The 20000-nt window shown below is 35.2% G+C and overlaps 1 protein-coding gene across 1 annotated transcript in view; it reads left to right on the forward strand.

The window, feature by feature from the left end:
- Positions 1-20000, forward strand: part of LOC136839004 (uncharacterized) — a 146439-nt gene that overhangs the window by 57308 nt on the left and 69131 nt on the right. The window contains exon 2 of the mRNA XM_067104684.1: positions 16848-16878. Within this exon, the coding sequence (XP_066960785.1) occupies positions 16876-16878 (3 nt within the window). The 5' untranslated portion in view covers positions 16848-16875. The remainder of the gene's footprint in view (positions 1-16847; positions 16879-20000) is intronic.

Consider the following 20000-nt stretch of genomic DNA (forward strand, 5'->3'; position numbering starts at 1 on the left):
ACAATGACTTACTAACGTTATCAATAAGATGAATGAGTGTACAGCTCAGACTGGCTGACAATAGTACTGAAAATGTAGTAAAACAACAATCTCACTAATGAGGTACTCGTATACGGAGACAGAGGAACTGGAAGTACATTGTTGGGTGTAGGCTAATTAAGTATATGAGGACAGGAAGAGCAAAAAGTTGCAGGATGAGAACTATCAAAATCAGAAGGATAACAAGAGATGTTTAGAGCACTGGGAATGGAGGAAAGACTCACGCTGAGATGCTTTGAAATGTGTTGTGAATTGAATGGAGAAATAAGAGCGAAAAGATCACCTTAAACAGAAATGCTTACAGTGGGACTGGAGGTATTAGAATCAGAAGTAGATATAATAGCAGATGTTTAGGGCATATGGAATAGATTAATTACTTTAAATTGAGTATACAGACAACTGACTGGAAAAATATGAGTTATGAAAGAGGAACTGATATGCAGATGACAGCCATTTAGTAACACTGAAGACCGAGGCCAGAAGAACAATCGTGAGCGAGATGAGAGTAAAATGGCTGAATGAGTTTGTTACAACAATGGGAAGGCCACAGAACAATTAGCTGAGCATTATATGCAAAGTTTTGATGAGATGATAAACAAATAAGACCTTGGGAATGGCAATGGTGATGTGTAACATGAGTTTTGAATATAAATCTGGCAAGATAAAGGACCGAAGATGTTGAGAGACAATTTTATATTGGGTGGAAAAAAAGACTGATATCCATTGAAAGAAAATGGAGACATATTTTTCTTTCATCGATTTATGTTTACTTTGCGCTGAACTACTGGTGGAAAGAGAGATGTAAAAGTTTAAGGCTTGGTAATAAAGGTATCTAATAGTGTATCCACAGCAGGACTGGGCTGACCAATAATTAGAAGAGTGGAAACGAGAATAATATTATCTATGGTGACGATGAAAACATACACATGTATATAATGTATTTTATATATATATACACATATATATGTGATATATATATATATATATATATATATATATATATATATATATATATATATATATATATATATATATATGATTATACATCAATATTATCACATCACACATTATATATATATATATATATATATATATATATATATATATATATATATATGTATATATATTGTGTATGTGAATATATATTAACTGCCTTTTATATGACTATAAATACTAAGGTTGTTGCTAACAATAATAACAATAATGGTAATTTTAACATATTTTTCGGTGAGTAAAGCGCTTGCAGTCTTGCATATTCAGTTGCTAAGTGGCTTTCCTAGTTTTAAACTTGGATTGATCGGTGACGGACTTTTTCCACAATTCACCGTGACATTTGCTGACTTTTCGGTTCTGTGTCGCATTTATCTCTTCGTCTGAAGGTATATTTTCGAACGCGATTAAAAGTTTAGACACTATCGATCCTGGATCTCGCCTTTGAGGCAGCGAGGCAGCATTTGGCCGCATTCAGAAACAGTTTTTATTTTAGCAGCTTCTTTTTCTAGAAAGCGGAACAGTAATATTGAAGAGCTACTGTAATATGCTACTATGGTGCATATGCTTCAGGAACTTGACATTTTTTTTTTAATATCTACAAATTTTTACTTTTTGACTTATTATTTTTGAAACTTGATGATGATTTTTTTAAGCAACGCACTTATATTCTCAATTATCATTGTTATTTATCAATATTATTATTCAGAAGTGAACCCTTTTCATATTGGACAAGATCACAGGGGCCAATGACTTGAAATTAAAGCTTCCAAAGAATATGGTGTTCATTTGAAAGAAGTAACAGAAGGTAGCAGGACATACAGAAAGAAGAGATCATTTATTAGAAAGGAAAAAATAAATTAAATTAAGAGATAAATAGTTAAAAGCGTGAGTAAATTATTAAGATAGAAGCGCCAGGAAAACGGTATAAGGATATAATTAGAAAGATTCCAAGGCCACGTGATCCACACATACACACTACAAGGACAACATAACAGTATGCATATCGCTCCATCATTACAAGACTGTCGTAACTCCAAAATCTTGATTTTTCAGGAGAAGCGTTTTAAAGTTTCAAAGTCATATAACTTTAACAATTTTACCCAAAGCAACAAAACTTACTATCATAATTAGATAAATAGGGTTCCACTAGTGAACTCTCACTTTAACTGAAAAAGAGGCGTAAAACCTGCTTACAACAGTCTCGCACAAAATTCAAATGATGCTTCCTCTATAACTACCAACGTAACACTGACTTACAACACTTTTCACAACCGTGCACCGAAATTTGATTTAGACTTAAAATCTTCCCAGCGCCATCTCTCGGCCAAAATGCACTTAGACTTACGACTTTATTAACAAAAGACGAATTAAATGGGCAATCTTAGAGCTGCGTAACTAAAACTTCAAATTTTTTGAGTTACGACAGTCTTGTAATGATGGAGCGATATGACCGGAAGTTTAGTAAGTTGTTAAATGTGTATCTACACATCTCCGTGAAATGTTTCAGAAGACTGAAGCAGGAAGGAAAGGAATAGATATTTGAGGTCGCTTTATACGAAGAAATAATAACTGCTTTGTCTGATGTACAGTGGCCAACTATAGAAAGGGTGTGAATGATAGTCCCAATTCCATTATAAACACGACCTACCCTGAAATGGCGTCATCTATTGATGATAGGGCGGGTCATGTATTTCAATCAAGTTATGTCGACAAGGGAAGTGTAATTTATAGATGAGACGTCAGTCACACTGAAGAGATACAGTATAGTACTACCAAGAATTTAAGAAAAATTCCGGTTGCTGAATGAATTACGTGTATTTTTCAAGATACAGCAAAAACTGATCGTTTATTCGTATTGGTCCCAAACACACGTATTGTATTTTGAACCGTTAATATTTTATCAGTTAAGTTAAATTCATAAAGTTTCCAAATACATTCACAATGATAATTTTCCCTAATTGTTATTGATTAGATCATATATTGCTGTATCATTCCTTTCTATTTTGAAAATTTTAACGAGCTATGTAATTCTATTTTGTGTAAAAAAAAAAAAACAGTTTACTTTGTTTTATCCTTGAAGAGGCCTCATGGTTTAAATGTACTAAATCTGTCCATGAGACTATATTTGTACATTTTCCCAAAAGACGTAATGTTCTTATTTGATTTTACATAAGTTCACTTCCAATGAAATACAAGTAACTTTCTGTTCATAGGAAAGTTTTCTTTTACAGTCCCTATATACGGGACCGGCGCTATTTCTTACAGTAACCTTTGATGGTCACCTTACACTTGCTATAAGGTCAGTTAGAAATGCTACTCATTCCGAAGTTTATTTCGGGTATACCAAGTTTGATCTGAATTCATTTGGGGATATATCCAGTTCTGAGTTTACTCGTGATTTGTGAGAATCTTTGCGCGGTAAATTCAGATATTCTGCATTTTTCGTTTAAGTTGCTGCGTTCATTTCCACTTGAAACCTTTTTAATCATATCTTTCTAATTAAATAATTTTTAATAATATTAAGCCATACTAATTATTATATATCCTTTTTATTATATTAAACCTTTTTAAAATATATTAAACTTTTTAATTACATTAAATTTTAAAAATTATATTAAAGAATTAGTTTTTCAAAAAATTTCCTTTTATATTTATCAGAGAAGTCGCCAGGTTAAAATAAATGTTAATGATAACAAGAACACCTATTGATTAAATATTAAATATAAGAAAACATTTTATCAGCCAGCTCTAGCCACTGACCTTTGAAGGTCACCTAGATAGTCCTGACTTCCTTACACATTTTCTCTAGAAAGAGAAATGACGTTGGAAGCTTACAAAATGCCACTCATTAACTTCACTTCTACGTACATTTCCACGAGAATGGGATGATGTAGTTATAACGATATGTAGCACACCAATCAATATAGAATGGTCATCAAAACAAAGTGTTTTTCTTTTGTATTTTCAATCAAGATTACACTTATGGTCAGTTTCTCTGTCAATGATAGGTCATCAAAACCAAGTGTTTTTTTTTGTGTATTTTCAATCAAGATTACACTCTTATGGTCAGTTTCACTTTCAATGATACGACATCAAAACAAAGTGTTTTTTTTTTTTTTTGTATTTTCAATCAAGATTACACTTATGGTCAGTTTCACTGTCAGTGATACGTCATCAAAACAAAGTTTTTTTTTTTTGTATTTTCAATCAAGATTACAGTTATGGTCAGTTTCACTGTCAGTGATACGTCATCAAAACAAAGTTTTTTTTTTTTTGTATTTTCAATCAAGATTACAGTTATGGTCAGTTTCACTGTCAGTGATACGTCATCAAAACAAAGTTTTTTTTTTTTTTGTATTTTCAATCAAGATTACACTGGTCAGTTTCACTCTCATTGATACTCTTATACGAGGCGTAAGTATATTACTTATGCCTTTATGCGACGTACAAATGTATATAAGGCAAGAAAATTGTTTCAAATGTTATTTCCAGCGATTTCTTTCGTGCATTAAAAACTTCGTTCATTTCGTTTACCAATGGCACCTGGACACTTTCGGCGAGATTTGGAATTCTGAATATTTCTTATAAATTTTTTTATGCACTGTATTATAAATGTCTCGTGCTAATGATAACTGTCTCGGGCAACTTAATTTATATCTAATCAAGGCCTGAAGGAATAGGTAGAATATATATATATATATATATATATATATATATATATATATATATATATATATATATATATATATAAATATGCATACACACGTACCTGTATGTATATACATGTAAACATATATGCACATTCACACACGCACACACACACAGACATATATATATTATATAACTGATTTATTTTATTACCTGATGTATCTCATACATCTTTCATCTTTTCTCATTTCCCGCGGATCTGTGATATTGTCGTCTTTCCCCTGTGACCACAAAAGCTCTCGTAAATATTAATGAGCGCCCCTCGGTAATGGCCATAAATGTTTGTTAGAGCCCTCCCTACCTCTTAATGACCCCTGTTTGGGAGAGGCTTGTTATTATATCGAATATATATATATATATATATATATATATATATATATATATATATATATATATCTATATATATATATATATATATATATATACACATTATTATTATTATAATAACAACACATATTATATATATATATATATATATATATATATATATATATATATATATATATATATATATATATATATGTGTGTGTGTGTATATAGCATATATAGACAGAGTATATATATATATATATATATATATATATATATATATATATATATATATATATATATATATATATAGTTAGACACATGCCCTGTTCCATGGTTGTTGAAGGGGGCTTATTTGCTAACACCCTCTTGCTTCGCCTAGTGGTCACCCATCCAAGTACAGACCACACCTAACGTTTGACCTGCAGTATATCGAACGTATATGCTTGTATGCTTAATTTGCATAGAGGTTGAAGGGAGAGACTTGAAAAGATAATTCAGATGGATACACTACCAAATGTTCTGACTGATAGAATTCAGTGGGTTTTAGAAGTGGAATTAACAAAGGAACACCGTGAAACTGTTGTCGGAGTTGCATATTTGGCATCAAAGATGAAAACATGGATAGTTAGATAATATATATTATAACAAATGCTTTGAAATAAAACAGTTGTATTCTAAATAAATGGAGCAAAGAAGAAAAGGACGATTGAGTTGTTATAAAGGGAATGATGTCACAAGAGAAATCATGCTCGAGTGAAGTGCATCCTTCATAATATGAGCTATTATTTACAGGACGAAAAATGCACTTCACAGGAAAATAAAATCTTTTATTTTCAGAGCACAAATCTTCTTCGGAAACAACACTATGAAATAATTCTGTAATAAAATGAACACAACTTCAGTTCCCCAATTACTCCAGAATTAGGGAAATGCCGACGGCCTCCTTCTTGCCGGAGAAAAGTTTCCTGTCGAAGTCAGTTATCCTTTCTCATATTTATGTGACTCCATCTAGATTTGGCCTCCACACTACCAGCCACTTCAGCTGTGATAGCGATAACTGCCAAAAATGTTGAAAAAGATTCGACAGACTTCCGCTTTGACAAGACCAACTAACGACTCATTTTCTTCGACGACGACTTAATTGAAAAAAGAACCTCCATAAAAAAAGGTTGTGTTAACCGTCAAGAAGTTTCACTCCAGTCTCTGCAGTTTGTCCTACCATTCGCCAGCTAATAATATGTAGATTTTATGACATCCAACCTATTTTCGTAAGAGAGCCATTATGTCACTGAAACTCGGCAGTTGCTCATCCAAGTTCTGACCAGACCCAGCACTGCTTATCTTGCTTAGAGGGAAGACCACCTTACGTGTGTGTGTGTGTATGTGTGTGTGTGTGTGGGTGTGGGTGTTCCACAGTGTAAGATAATAATTATGAGAAAAGTTTAGCAATTAGAATTCTGACCAACCAGTCAGTCAATTTTTGTAGCACCCTAAGGGATGCGTGGTCCTTTGTCGAATTTTCGCCTCAAACATCTGTCCTGCGTCTGTGCCATCGGATCGGCCCGATATTCCTCTCCAACTTCCCTCCTCATCGTTCTCAAAAAAGATCAATTTCGACCCGTTACACCTTATTCATTTTAGTGAATCTGACGTGAATTAAGGCATATACACAGAGGTACTGGACAATATTAACGGGAAAGCACTGAAGCATGAAGTAATTTTTAAAAAATTCCGCTAGAGAAGCAAGTATTCAAGCAGAGAATATTACGTTAAGCTTCCCCACGCTCAGTCTTCCTGGAATGTTTAATATGGCAAACAAATGGAACAAAATATTGTTGTTCTGTGTGCAGGTTCAGCTCACATAAATGCAGGTGCTGCAAAGCATTTTTCCCGTAGCAATAAAACAAACTTATATAACATATGAAACGCATATCACTTACATCAGAAAGATTACGTAAGCTGAACTACTGGAAAAATACGAAAAGTTCAGTACCAAAAGCCGCTAGAAAGAAAATGATACGATTCACGGAATTACTCTTTAGATGATAAAAAGGAATAGCTTAATTTCGAATAAAGTCCGACATTTCTAGGGGCCTCGAAAAAGTTCTTTCATCTTCCGGAGTTATTCCAGAAAGCCTGTGTTATATATTCTAGACCATCGTAAATAGTTAAAATATATTTATGTAACCTTTAGGATTTTTATGGGGTAGCATATGACGTACGAAGATGTAGAAAAAAATAGATCTTATTTTCGATTCATATCATATCAAAGATAGCCGTTGAATATGTCAAGGACACAAATGACAGATTAGAAAACAAAATGACAGATTTAGTTGCCAAAATAGTCAGACGTCCGAGCGAAAAAAACTAAATGTCGACAGTCTTATTGTTATTCAAATTTGATATTTATGGTGTTTTAAGTCGGTATATACCCATCCCACTAAAGATGTTGGACACAAAGAAGTACTGCGTCACAGCGAACTTCTTTAAAGCTAAATCTCTCTCTCTCTCTCTCTCTCTCTCCTCTCTCTCTCTCTCTCTCTCTCTCTCTCTAGATCATCTGTGGTGTCTGAAAGGTCCCGGCTAGGAGGGTGCCTATCGATCAAGTTCTAAATATACCAAAGCAGAAATATCAAGGTAAATGTCATTAAGTTCGGCCAGCTATTGCCATGAAGGCTCTCGGATCTGATGAGGCGCCTTCCAAAAGGGATTCTCTAACATACTTTCCACAGCACGGATGCGTCAGTACATATACAAGCGAAATATTTGATTTCAAGTTAGGGCGTTGTCCCTGGGGCGTGAGGTTAGCAGCCTCATCCCCGGAATCCATGCTTACATTAGAAGGGAAACGCTTCCTGGAGCCATATCCCTTGAGGAAAAGTTAAGTATACCTTAGATTAACCAGACCACTGAGCTGATTAAAAGCACTCCTAGGGCTGGCCCGAAGGATTAGATTTATTTTACGTGGCTAAGAGCCAATTGGTTACCTAGCAACGGGACCTACAGCTTATTGTGGAATCCGAACCACATTATACCGAGGAATGAATTTCTATCACCAGAAATAAACTCCTCTAATTCTTCATTGGCCGGCCGGAGAATCGAACGCAGGCCCAGCAAAGTGCTAGCCGAGAACGATATCGACCCGTCCAACGAGGAACTATTATCCCTTGAGGAAATACGACGGGTGTATGAAAAGAGAGTAGTAGCTTTTAAAAATATATATATATAAATATATATATATATATATATATATATATATATATATATATATATATATATATATATATATATATATATATATATATATTTAAACTGGGCTTTAGATACTCTTGTAGTTGGTTTACCTGTAGTAGGCAGCAGTTGGGGTGGAGAAGAGCGTGAGGCTACCGGCCGTATTAAAAAATACTTGCTGAAACCAAAGGGGGAATCTTTCAGTCAGACTCTACCTGAGGGGAAAAAGACTTTTCCCCTTTATTATTAGCTGGCAATAGATAGGTACAACTTTCCGGTTCCTCAGCTAGTCATTAAGAATTAGATTGCCACTCAAACCCGTTTTCTTGATCACAGTAGTAGACCTTGGTACCCAATTGCAGTCTGGTGGGCATGTGGTCAGTATAGGCCGGGAGTGAGTCCCACGAGGAATCAGAGCGCTGCACCACTCAGCCTCGGCCCCTACTTTGGCTGACCATGGGCTGACCACTCAGGACCCACTTAGAGGGGGCCTGACTGGTGGCGCGGTGGGGTCGGGACGTTGCGGTAGCATGGGAACAGACATGGGCATGAGGATAGCAGCGTCATCTGAAAGTAATACACACACACACACAGAGATATATATATATATATATATATATATATATATATATATATATATATATATATATATATATATATATATATTATGTATATGTGTGTGTGTGAATACACGTTTATGGGCCTTATGGCCTTAATGTTAAGAATATTTGTATTCTTATGTTGCACATGTCTCCAAGTATTTGGAGAATACTCATAATATTCTTTGTTTCCGTGCATCACCTCTGAATGATTATAGTGACTGACATTGCATAAGAGATAAATAATTAACGTGTAGCCATCTTGTTCGAATTATTTAAATAGTCATAAGATGTGGAATTTTATCCACGCAGCCGCAGTTTTGTTGTTTTTGAGAATAACAAACAACGTTCTCTCGCATTTATATACATAAACAAGTGTGATAAATATGATGAAATTTCCGCAATAAACAAAAATATTTATTCGAACTTGAACACTCGCCCACCGTGACGAATGACAGGGCGAAAACCTCAAGTCGAAGGAATCTAAAATATTCATCCTAATTCATGGTAAATTGTCCCTTGCCGAATCTTTATAGCGTCTCATGGGGAAGCCCGTTGCTATTTTTAGCAAATTCCTCCACCAATTACCTGATACAATTAGCGACGGTGCGATATCGATTACAGAAATGTACCCTATTTATCTTCGCAAAGCGACGCACTTTGTCTGCTTTGGTTTGTATGTTACCGACCTAACACAAAGTTGGAAGCTAGTCTGTGGAAATGTATCATATATAAACATACACGCACTTTCATGCTGGCAAGGTTTTTGCGTTTATTTATTTAGTTATTTATTTATTTTTTTCTGATAAATCGTTACCCTAAACAAGGAAAGGGCCCCAAGGAAGGCCAAACCTACAGGCACTGTCATATTCATTCTCTGACATATAAACCGCCAATACAGACTAAAACACACAAACAAAGCCATTCCAACATCTTCCGAAAACATAACAGACACCTCACACGTCTCGACTGTCGACCTAACCGCGCAACATCTCCTCGCTGCTGGGAGAAAGGGCGCTGGTGACCTGGTACAATACATGTACAGTATATACACTACAGGGGTCTAAGCGATGACAGGCAGGGCAGCCGATCGAGACTACAAAGTCTACCCCAAAGCCAAATCAAAGTCATTCAAAAAGAAGGCATCGTGCTTACCTCATACAAATGGGAAAAAAGCACATTAAAAAAAAGAAGAATAGCTTCTATTCTGCAATTTATTGTTCTCCCCTTTCAACTTTCTCCCAACATTTCTGTGAAATAAATCCTTTTCACCAATTCATCGTCTTGCCTTCTTTCTGCATCGTCAATCAAAACTCCTTGGTGTCTGATAAATGTCCACCTTTTAACTGCATCCATCCTGTACCTTTACAGACCTCATCCTTGCATGATTTGCTCCTTCACACATAAATTTCATGTAAATAAAATTGTCTGTTTTATTCTCGTTCAGTAGCCACACTTCTTACTGAAGCATGTTTCCCCCAGAGCGTCCCTTCAACCAATTTTTGTTATATTAGGTAATAGTTATTTATTGCACAGGTTTTGCAAAGCCCTGATGCATTTTTTGCAACAACTCCCCTGAGATTCACCTTTTCATCTTCTTACTATCATCCATAACATTTATTTACAAGTAATAAATTGGTCAGTCATGTGCATTGTTGCATCAGCAGTCACAAATAGATTATATGTGTGTTTGAGCTAATGTATGTATTCATTCTACTAAATTTACTTAAAGGGCGGCCATAGTCAATAGACATCATATACATTACTCTACCTTTTGCAAAGTTCAGGATACGTTTGTTTTTTATTTATTTATGTTTTTGAGCAGCTGCATTTATTCAAAATAAAAATGAAGAAAATGAACATGAACTGGAGGACGTTGGCATAATAGAAGGACCAGTACAGCCGAAGAGGTTAAAAGGTCCGCTGGGTGGATGAACAATGGTTAAGCCCCCATATGGTCCTGAATAACAAGCCACTTAATAAACGCAGCAGGAGTGCTGGTTATCCAGAGCTCAATACAATATATGAACGACAGACAAAGAAAGAGATAAGACCAGAAGAGTGGGAAGAGAGCCTTAGTCATGGCTTACAAAGGAAAAAGGGATGCATTGTTGTAAGGAAACTGTAAAGGAGTAAGACTGATTAAGCATGCTATGAAAACATTAAAAAAGGTGCTGGAGGAAAGGCTGAGGAAAAATAGTAAAGATCGATAATTGTTAGTTTGGCCTCATGTTAGAGGTCAACAGCAGAAGTAGTCTTTGTAATGAGGCAACTACATGAAAAGTACTATGCTAAAAGATTATGCTACGTATTGGTAGATCCTGAAAAGGCATTTGACCTAGTGCTGATACAATTAATTGAATGGGTACTACGAAGGCAGAGAGCTCCGGGAAGCCTCATTAAGCTAGTGATGTTACTCTACCCCAACACTACGCCTACAGTGAAGACAGTGGAAGGTGCAGCAAAAGAAATTGACATAAATGTTGTGACCATCAAAGATCAACGTTTATCATTGCAATGGAAGAAACTACAAGGAGCGTAGAAATAAGGGGTCCCCTGGGAGCTGCTTAAGGGGTGGTGAAAATGTTTAAGTGGAGGAGCAGAACGGAAGAGAGGACTGAAAAGCAACATAAGCAAAACAAAGCTTACTGTGACGGGAAAGGAAGCAAAGAAAAATTTTAAATAAGGAAAGTAGCCATGTGGTTGTTGTGGGAAAGGTGTGAGGTGAATTCTGTACTATGTACCTTATGTAACAGATGGTATATTAGGTAGTCACGATATCAGACTAAAAATGGGGTGAGAGGTTTTCGAGGCCAGATTTCTGTAGAATGATGAAATGGAGAGAGATAGCTGGATTATTGGCAATTAAAATGTGTCATTCATATAGAAAACGAAGACTGACAATGTTTATACAAAGCCTGTGTTACTCTGTGAAGTAGAACATAGACACTGAAAAAGGAAATGGGGATTTTAAAAAGGTAGGACCATAGAATGTTCAAATGAAGGCCAGAGTACGATGGGAAGATCGAAACATTAATGAGGTATTAAGGGAGAGGTGAGGTGGCAAGAGGATGGAATCAATTTTGGGTAGCTTGGGCACGTGATGAGAAGGGACGAGGAGCAGTCGGTCAGAAAAGCTGATGCATTTGGAAGTAGCGAGACGAAGACCTGGAGCCATACCTAGGATATGAAGAGCATAGACAAGATCGACACCAGTTTGGGCAGAAAGAGCGCAGGATAGACAAGTGAAGCGAATTCATTTCATGTTTAAGTAAATAAAGGAAAAGGTTAATGTGAAAAGGTTCATGATGATGATGACGCATTTATTCAGATAACGCCTGAATCTTATGTAGGGAGCGTGTCTTCCATGTCTTATCTAGATTATATTCCAAAGTTTGTTGTAATATGAGCCATGTCACGATCGAGTTCACTTGCTTCATTAATTTACATGTTCGTTCAATGCATCATCTCTGACAGTGATCTTTTTATTCTTCTCTTTTGACATTTTTTCTGGTTATTCTTATGGCCAGGGAAAAAGAAAAGTAAACGAAGACATATAGTGCCCCATACAGAGATCCAAGCAACCATGTACTGAAAGTTGCTTATTGCTGCAACGTTCTGTAATATTTTAAAGCATTCACTTTCTTTCACACTTACACAGAATATGTCGTGTGGGAGATCGCTTTAAATGAGCAGGCTTTTATGTTGATAAGGATGTTAAAGTTAATTTGGTAAGATTAATTTCCTGCTAATTTATTTTTTTCTTTATTACCTTTGCTAACGGAGCATGAAGGCGATGTATGTGTGTGTGTGTGTGAGTGTGCGCGCTAATATCATACCTCGAGAAGGGATTACTAGATTTCGATGAGGCTTGGGTAAACATTTACTTGTTTGGTTTGTATGGAAGGAAGCAGTCATTTCTTCGAAATTTAATTAATCTCTCTCTGTGTGTGTGTGTGTGTGTGTTGTGACGCCAATGTATCAATCAATCAAATAAGAAAGAAACTCGCACATGTAACTGCCTTTAATGCTCCCTGCTAGGGATATTGTAGACAAGCCCTAGGGTCTTCGTGACTTACCTTTGCCCATTCTTCGCACCTTTTTCTTTTCATTTTTTCCTGTGTCCTTTTTTTCCACCTAGCTGTTTAACTTCTCTAACGTCATCAACTTGCAGTTTTTCACCTCTTATTTGGTCCAACCCATACGAGTGTTCTGGATAAACTGCTTCATAACCACAATATATTGTTTTCTGTTTCTGTCATTCATTTATTCCTTCATTACCTAAATGCATCGAGAAGGCCGTAGTTTGGATGACCTGTGGAACTGGATTCGAGGTCATTAGGAAATAGAGAAGTGGGCCATAGTTGTCGTTACGGTATTGGGGCCGGTTCACCAACCCCCCACCCTACCCTTTCGCTGATTGTCGTGATGTTTTTCTCAGTAGACAGTCAGTTGGTTTACTGGTTTGATGAAAGGGGGAAATGGACTCAAATGTTATTAATCCACGGGGATGAACTACTTTTGGACACTTACGTATCTTGTTGAGAAGTTTATTATTAATGTTGATGGGCTACGTAAACCATTGGAAATTATACAGGTTTCCTAAAAAAAAGAATTACTCGTGGATTTTGATGTATATTATTAATATAATATTAATATTATGCTATTTTTAGTGAATGCTTTGTTTATCGTATAGATAAATGGGTAAAATAAGTTTACTACTATATATATATATATATATATATATATATATATATATATAGTATATATATACACGAGGTAATATTTCCATAATAATATATATATATATATATATATATATATATATATATTAATATATATATATATATATATATATATATATATTATATAGGTGTGTGTGTGTGTATATGTATATAATTGTACTTCTATACATTTGTTTTACCTATCATTATTATTATTGCACTGAATTAACCACTGAGAATTGCTCTGTGTATTATTATTATTATTATTATTATTATTATTATTATTATTATTGCAACACTTAAACTTCCAGTACAGGGCATCATCGCGTCGAAATTACTTCTGACCGTTTAGAAGCCTGAATATTCTTGTGCTGTTCACGTCCAGTTGAACTGCTTATGCATAAACTGTCCATATTACTTTTCAGATCACGGACTGTCCCCGAGTGCATGCCGTTAACTTCTTGTATTTAATTGGTATGCGGCTGGTCTCAGACTTTGCTTCTAGTGGTTGCCTGAAGGTTTTTTTTTTTGTATTCTTTTGCTGTACAGTAGCTCGCGGAGCTGGAAGGTGAAAAGAATAGCAATGTTGTAACCTTTCCTAAATACGGGTGTGCTTTTATCTGCTGTGGCTCGTAGTTTTTTTAATAAGTCCAGGTCTTGGTGAATATGACTCAGATGATAACTGTTGTTGTTCGTATAAACTTGAATTGTCCCTAAGCTTGTCAGTGATGACGCACGAGACAATGTTGTTCTTCCCCTCTTGTCCATGTTATTATTTTGCTGCCACTCCTTCTAGTGTTGTTTTTTATATACCCAGAGCTCAATCTATAAATGAAATGACAACCGTTATTGTTCTTTTAATCTAAACTTGACAATGAAGACGCACAAGACAATGTTGTTCTTCCCTTCTCATCCATGTTATTGTTTTGCTATAAGCTGTGTTAGGAGTCTCATACTGGTATGTTCTGCACTTATGTGGGTCAAACAGATGTTTCAGCGGCTCTCAGGGTTACAGACACGATACAGATGCTGTCAAATGTTCTATTTATCACATGTGTTATTCCTTCTGGTTGTGCGAGTTTTTACGTGTCAAACCGGCGTAGATGTCCTTGCGTGTTCCTGTGTGCAATGCTAAATACTAGCTTTTAATTAATGCAACGGCTGCCGTACCTGAATATGGAGTTAGTGAGCAGTTTAAGAGTGTCATACCAAAACCGATGTGGCCTTGCTTTGTTCAAATGGGAATTGAATTGCAGTATATCCCTGCTGCTTCTTCTTCTTCTTCTTCTTCTTCTTCTTTCTTCTTCTTCTTCTTCTTATTATTATTATTATTATTATTATTATTATTATCATCCTTGATGTTGTGGTAGGACTCTCTAACATTTACTAAAAGGCGAATGTAGCCAGGGGTACACTTATGCCATACTTATACCCGTAAGCGGGCTTACAGTAATTTTTGGCGATTTTTGGTTGGCTGTCAGAACGATGGGTTCGGGTGGGGGCTCTTCTTAAAATTTCTGTAAGCCCGCTTGCGGATATGGATATAGCATAATTGCAACCCTGGCTTCATTCCGCCTCTCAGAGGAGAGAACCTGGAACACCAAGGAATCAATGAACTTTGTAGAGCTGCTGTATAATTTACCTGCTGCTACAAAGAAACTTATTCGAGAGATTGAGAAACTGCAATATAAACTCAACGCCTTCCAGACGGCCATTCTCTTATTATTATTATTATTATTATTATTATTATTATTATTATTATTATTGATGTCGTTGTTGTCGTAGCCTGATAATAGACTGCGCCGAAAATATCTTAAAATAAAACCTAAAAATAGAATTGAGCGCATTATTCTGGAACAAGAAAAGATAAATAACAGAAAACGACGCTTGAATATCAGAAGATGAAGAAATAAAATATGGGATTAGCGAATAAAGCAAAATACATAAACATCAAAAGTCAGTGTTTATAACCAAGAGACGCAAAGCACTTAAATAACATACAGAAACGACGTGATCGGAACCAGTGATTTAAAGTTTAAAGAAATACAAATATAAATAAACCGACGTGACCTGAATCAGTGACACTGTTTGAAACACTACCTGAGGTAAGGACCAAATGACTCCAGGACTGCAACTCCGCATTGGGAATTTGGCAATGGGGATGCATTGGAAAAGTTAGGAAGGAGGAGAATACATACTGTACATACATATATAGATACATACACATATATGTGTATATGTATATCTGTATCTATATATACATATACATACATTATATATTGCACACACATATATGTTATACTGTATATATATATATATATATATATACATATACATATTCATATACATATACAGATACATATACATATACATATCCTTTATTGCTGGTTCTGAATAGGCCATTGACTTAGGTAGGGGCCAGGAGGTACAAGGGAAGGTGTGAAAATTCTGAATAGAGGGGAACTGAGGAAATCTTTAAACACACAGACACACTCATACATGCATATGTATATGTATATATATATATATATATATATATATATATATATATGTTATATATGTTGTTATATATTTGTATATATATTAATGTGTATAAATGTTACAGTGTTTAATAGTCCTCAGTTCCCCTCTGTTGCAATATGCAGAATTTTAGTATGTACCCTTGCACTCTTTTATTTCAATCCATGGTCTTTGGAACGGGCGATTGAAGGATAGCCCGGTTGCCACAGTTGCAAAAGAAACACTGATAATGGCGACATCTGTGGCCTGATTCAGTCTTTCGTTTCTCTGTGTTAAAATGAGAGGTTTCGACCTTCGATTTTATTTGTATTTGAATTTTTATTCTATACTGTGTTACTTTTGTTCCATCTCCCGTTTTGCGGAGAAATCCTTTAATTTGATGGTGCGTGTGGAACAGCAATCGGTATTAAGACAGAAATATTACGGCAACGAGGCAAAGACCTTTCAAAGAAACATCATCGTCTCTTATTGTATCATATGATCTTCACCCATCACAAATATCCTGGTTAAAATAAAAACACACGTCACAGTATTTTAATCAGTCAGTAAGATTCTCTCCAATGTTCATAATTATTATATCGAATTACATTCTCAAATATTTGAATGTATTATGAATAATATTAAGAATATGATATTAAAGTATATCGTAAGATATCTCACTGTACAAGTGCTTTGTATACTGCCCTTAATAATAATAATGCTTTGTTTCTCCTCATTTCAGAACAACGCAGTAGATACCGTTCGGCTCTATGGTAAATACAAACTTTTCTTTTGCTGTTGTTTCATTATTGAGAATAGGTTTTATTAGACTTAGATTTATAATGCGCATCTTCTCTCTCTCTCTCTCTCCTGATTATGTTTTTTATTCTTATGAAGTATATTCTTTCCATAATTTGTATACTTATTTGTTTGTCCACTTTAGTTCACCGTTGTGCATCTGTATTACAATATTTACTTATGTAGTTTTTTTTTAACAAACTTATACAGTTGTGCATGTTTTCGGTTAAATTTGGATTTTCAGTTCTAAGTGTTGCAAGACTAGTTTTTAATATCCATAATATAATTAACTAATGAAATCCCTATTCTTTTTTTATCTACTGTTTTCGTATGCATGCCTAGGTTCGCCATTTTCAGTGTACTATCAGTGATTCATTCCATGATGAAAGGTCTTTTACAGCCAGATATGATTTATTGTCACAGAAAAAGCGACCCCCTTTCCTTCAGCACAAAAAAGTATGCCCGCTAGAGAACGTTAGCTATCATAAAACTGCTCAAATTAAACTTGATTCCCCTTTAGAACTCCAAATGGAAGCTTAATTGGAGGGACTGAGGATGACGTCAGAGTTTTTTTTCTTTGTATAGCGCGAACCGTAGGCCTAACCAGGGTCCAAACAGATACCCTGGGCCTAACGGTCCCATGAATATAGACCTCGTGAGGGATGGATCCCGTGGTTTAATCCAAGGTCCAGGTTGGATCGACGCTCAGGCAACGGTCGTCAAGATTCAGTTTATTGTCGTGTTTCATTAATTAACTGTGCGCCACGCGTTTTCAGGGGCTGAATTGCGTCTCAGGGCGGTGCCCAGGGCAATATTTTCTAGAGCGTTTAATTGTTTGTTGCCAAGCTTTGCCCCAAACATTGGTGGTTGAATTGACGTGCATGTTCATGGTGACGGGAAATCACCTGACCCAATGATTGTTATTTCCATTTTGCACCAATTTGGAGCAAATATTATTTTTATGCAAGGAAGGAAAACTCGAAGGTCAAGTGTCCTGTATTCCAATATGACATCATGACCACTAACATTCTGACCCCTCATCTACCACCTCAGTGATTCAGTGATAGTTGTCCAATGACAGGTTTTGGGGAGAGAACAGGATTTTCATTTTCTTCAGGCGTTTCTTGTTCTAATCTCAGATGTTCACGTTGTTTTAAAATCATTAATGGCCATAACCGAGGAAAGTATCTGGAAAGTTAGAAACTGTTTGAAAGTGTATGTAAATATGCTACATAATTCTCTCACAAATCTTCAGTTACAGTTTCATTCGTGTGAAACTTTTGTGGTTATACACGAAGGAAACAGTTTAAGACGCTGAAGCATTTGAAGTGTTGGGGAGAGTAATTTAGCAAATTTGTCCCTTTTTGTGATATAGCTTACTTTTTCATTAGCACTTTCCTTATTAAAGAAACCTTGATATACCGAATATCACCACGAGTGAGCCTAAAGTAGAAACCTCTCATTTAAAGCAGGATGGGGCGACATTTGTCATCTATTATGATTTTTTTTAGAGTGTTGGCACAACCATTGCTTTTAATGTGTATAGAACGTACAAATAGATTTCTGTGATGCTAATGTATTGTTAAGAATCATAAAAAAGATTTATCGTGAAAATTTGCATTCCTCTCGGAAAGTATTATTATTATTATTATTATTATTATTATTATTACATATTATTTACATGCTGACACTCATATAGAAAAAGGACATTAAATTGCGTAGAAAACTTTCGCAAAATCAAACGTCAACATGTGACAAGAAAAGCATAAGTTTTTTTTATAACACCCAGACGACGGCGATAAAAATGAATAATAGATATTCCGATGAATAAGTGGCAGTCAAGGAATGAATAAAAAAAGAAATTATAGCCTAGAAGTTCGGCGCTTTGAAAGTCACATGACAGTGGCTTTTACGCTTCAGCCCTCAGGTGTACGACATTGTTATCGCTTTCAATGCTTTTATTAACTGATAGTTTTATATCGTGTAATTTTGTTGTAGTTAAGTTTACTTTGTATGCCATACGAGTATATTCTGTAAACTTACAATGAATTAATCCTGATATTAATTCCATTTTATTTGTTAAAGCATTGCATATGTATATATATACTATATATATATATATACGGTATATATGTATGTATATATATATATATATATATATATATATATATATATATATATATGTATATAAATATATAAATATGTACATACACACACACACACACACACACATATATATATTATATATATATATAAATATGTATATATATATATATATATATATATATATATATATATATATATATATATATATATATATATTTACGGATTGGTCTTTTGGAGGGATGAAGGGGGTTATATTGAATTACTGGATGGGCCAAAAGAGAACACCAAGCTGTAAACAAAATAATGGTGAAAGTGAAGAACTTACCTTATTGTACCAATTTGATAAAAGAATGAAGGTCGCCAGTAGGAATGAGTCAATTGTTTATTTACAGTGAATTTCTATTTACACATGAAGCAATCAAATGAGGCTGGAACTGAAGATCCTGCAGGCAATCAAACTTAATGAAAATGAAAATTACGGTGACGCAAGTGGCACGTCCCAATTTGGAAAGCGTGGATAAGGCTTATATAATAATTTCTGTAATTGGCTTTCTGAAAAAAACTGAGGAAATGCTATCCTGACTTCCTTGGTTTCAGAGATGGCAGTATTCTTTGCGATTTGATTCTGAAGGTGGAGGTTCAACTGAGCAGAGCGTGGTTGAACGCCTGGGAAAAAAGCCAGGTTTAACGATTTGGTACCAATGAATTTCTCTCACATGAATCTATGCACTATGGAGGAATTGATCACTTGAGTTACTTAAATTAATTGGCCCTTAATTTATACTATGGAGGGAATATTTGAATACTAATCACTGAATTGAATTAGGTTGGTTTCAAAGCAAGTCATGTGGCGATGCACGGGCTGCTCGGGGTGTAGGTTGACTTAACAAACGGGCTGCATTTTAGGAGAATGAAAATTGAGATTTGGAGAAATGGGAAAAACAGAATTTCATGGAGAGAAAGGAGCTGGCTTATTGACTAATTGCGTTCG

Source organism: Macrobrachium rosenbergii, chromosome 1, assembly GCF_040412425.1.
Source record: "Macrobrachium rosenbergii isolate ZJJX-2024 chromosome 1, ASM4041242v1, whole genome shotgun sequence".
NCBI classification, from domain to species: domain Eukaryota; kingdom Metazoa; phylum Arthropoda; class Malacostraca; order Decapoda; family Palaemonidae; genus Macrobrachium; species Macrobrachium rosenbergii.